Here is a 2,725-nt window from a genome sequence, read left to right as displayed (position 1 = left end):
TACAAAATTGTGCTGGTTCTTTATTGCTCCCAAGTACAGTCAGCTCTTGACTTCATTGGTTCAATAAAGCAGTGGGATGCATAGACAATGTGGCATATACTCAGTGAAGGTTCTATAGTCTATAGCAGAGAAAAAGGTAGTGGTGATAATACTGAATACAGAGCAAAAATTGCTTCCTGATAGTAAGTTGACACGCTCTGAAGTGTTTTCAGACACAAGCTGACCTATGTGGGGCTCCCTTGAGCCGGAGTGGGGAGAGATGCCCATCATCTATATCTAAATCCTCCCTTAGAAAGTTGAGAGCGAAGATGTTACCAAAAAACCCACCCCTCTTGAAATAAAATTAATATAGACTCACGCATGATTAAATTAAACATGCCTTCTGGTTCATGAAGGACCAGATCTTCATGAAGTGAAGATAGAATGAAATACTACAGTGTTGAGCACACAAAAGTAAAGGAGTCCGGATTTTACAAAATGTCCATGAATACTAGGTGCTATTTTGTTTTCAGTTTAGTCTGAAGTGTGAAACACACAGTTCTTAAAAAAAAACAAATATAGACTCCTGTCTTCATGCATGAGTCATAAACTAATCAGTACTCATTCCAGTTAGCTGCCTGACTCAAACTCTTCCAGTTTACTGATAATTTTCACTTTAAACTTTCTTAACAGAGTGCAAAAAATAAATTCCCTTCTGAAGTTGGTAATCTACAAAATGGCTCAAAAGATGTGACTATGTGTCTAAAAAATAATGAATATAATAGGAAAACTGATGCTGGAAGAATTAAGTAAGGATACTGTTTCAAATCTGAGTGGCCAGAAGAAAGACAGGGAAGAAAGGTATCTACACACCCTGAAAGAACAAGAACGCCTTCCTGTGTCCTCCTTTCTTCCCCTTTCAGACCCCTTTTTGGGGGAGAAAGGAGAAGAAATCCTGTTGCACAATTCAAAACTGTGGAATGTGCACAGTTCCAGCCGGGGTGAAGAAGAGTGGTTTTATTTCCATCTCCCTTTCTCTGCTTGCTGTAGCAGTCTGGGTTGAGTTTTTGTTTGTTTGTTTGTTTGGTATTCCTCCCCTAAAAAACCCCCAAACCAGCAAGTAGTCTGGTGTACGAGTCTTCTGCTTAAATTGCTGATTTGACCTAAAAACTCAGGACCTTATCGGAAAGGGTTTTGTTCGGGGGGTAGATCTGGCCAGTGCAAAGCAGATGGGCGGTAAGGAGAAGTGACTGGTCAGGTGGCAGGGACAAGGCTAGGCAGCCGTGTTTTAAAGGCCGGGGGATGTGTGTGGCAGGAATAAAGATCTGAGGTGCAGAGAAAGCAAATTATTTGTCCAGAGTTGCACAAGAAGCCTGTGGTAAAGGAGGGCTCGAGTCAAAGATAGGTACCTGGTCTAGCAAACAAGCACCTCTTTTTTTCTTTCCCTCTCTTCTCTAGAAAGGCTATTTTTAGCTCTGGCAACTCACTGAGGCCTTAGTGAAGATTACTATTAATTTTGCACATGCAATTTCTGTGAGATCATTGCAAAGTTGTGCACTTTGATTTCTTGGATGCACAATGGATTATTTTGCTTTTGTTTACATTTACTTTTCCTTGTCTTCAAGGTATAGCGCTTCAGCACTTTTGCTTTTGCAAAAACACAGGACTGCAGCTTCTTTGCAAAGTTCCTCCTACTGCAAGGACCATTTAATTTCAGTTTTTAGTGGCTGGGCTTCGCTGCCGGAAATGACCGTAGTGATTGAAGTTCCTCATAGCCCGAGCACAAAATTGACTTGTAGCTTGGTGCGCGAAGGAAACACTTCATAATCTATGGTGACTTTCTGCACTGGGAAATATGCAAAACCCGGGTGCACATGAAAACAGAGGCTTGCAGTCCCAGCCGCCTCCTGAGGAGCAGAATTATGGACCTGCTGCAGCACACGTGAGACAAGGTCCATTCGTGTCTGTGTCAAGGAACGGTCCAGCAAAGAGAGATTACCTGATAGCTGCCGTGCTGTGCTATGCGAATTTAATTAATTTCATGGATTGGTTCATTGTGCCAGGTGAGAGCCTATTTTCTCCTCCTAAGGGAAAAGAAATTTAAGCTCTCAACAGCTCTACTTACTCTGTAGTTGCAAATGTTTTCTAAAGTAAGGATATGCTTTATGTCTTTTTAATCTTTCTCACTTACCTGCTTTAGCCTGTTGGTCATACTCTTAATGAAACTTCCAATTATGTACCTTGAAAGACCAATAAATGATGTATTAGTTAGTAATGGTTAGTAGAATGCTTATAAAAATCACATCTGTTAAATGCTTGAGATTCATATTTTTAAATGCAAGTCTCTTATAAACAGAGTTTAGCATACAGAGCAACTAGTCTATTTTTGTGTCTGGATTCTACAGAGATTTGACTAAGCTTCCCTTTGTTGTATACAGCAGCTTACCAGGCCTTCTTTGGATCTGGTAGATAGATCTGACTTGCCTTTTTCTGAAGAATAGTGATGCCATTCCCCCCATTAAAAGTACAAAAATTACGTTATTTTTGTGCAAGTTTGTTTAGGGGAGGCTTAACTTCCTCATGCCCTGCTGGAAACTGTGTGATTTCTACAATGAAGAGTGTAACATGACTGTGTAAAGAGAATGGAGACGCACTTCCTTACGCACTGCCTACCAAATTTACAAATTGTTTTCTAATAAATAATATCCTCCTTCCAAAACAGGATTTTTAATTTTTTTTTTTTTAC

The 2,725-nt window shown here is 40.1% G+C and overlaps 1 protein-coding gene across 1 annotated transcript in view; it reads left to right on the top strand.

Moving 5' to 3' along the window:
* Window positions 1-1,834: 1,834 nt before the first annotated feature.
* Window positions 1,835-2,725, top strand: part of SPNS3 (sphingolipid transporter 3 (putative)) — a 28,293-nt gene continuing 27,402 nt past the window's right edge. The window contains exon 1 of the mRNA XM_009276454.1: window positions 1,835-2,042. Within this exon, the coding sequence (XP_009274729.1) occupies window positions 1,835-2,042 (208 nt within the window). The remainder of the gene's footprint in view (window positions 2,043-2,725) is intronic.

Source organism: Aptenodytes forsteri, unplaced genomic scaffold (genome assembly GCF_000699145.1).
Source record: "Aptenodytes forsteri isolate BGI_AS27 unplaced genomic scaffold, ASM69914v1 Scaffold209, whole genome shotgun sequence".
Taxonomy (NCBI): Eukaryota; Metazoa; Chordata; class Aves; order Sphenisciformes; family Spheniscidae; genus Aptenodytes; species Aptenodytes forsteri.
Note: the sequence above shows the minus strand (reverse complement) of the source record. Positions and strands in the feature narration are given on the sequence as shown.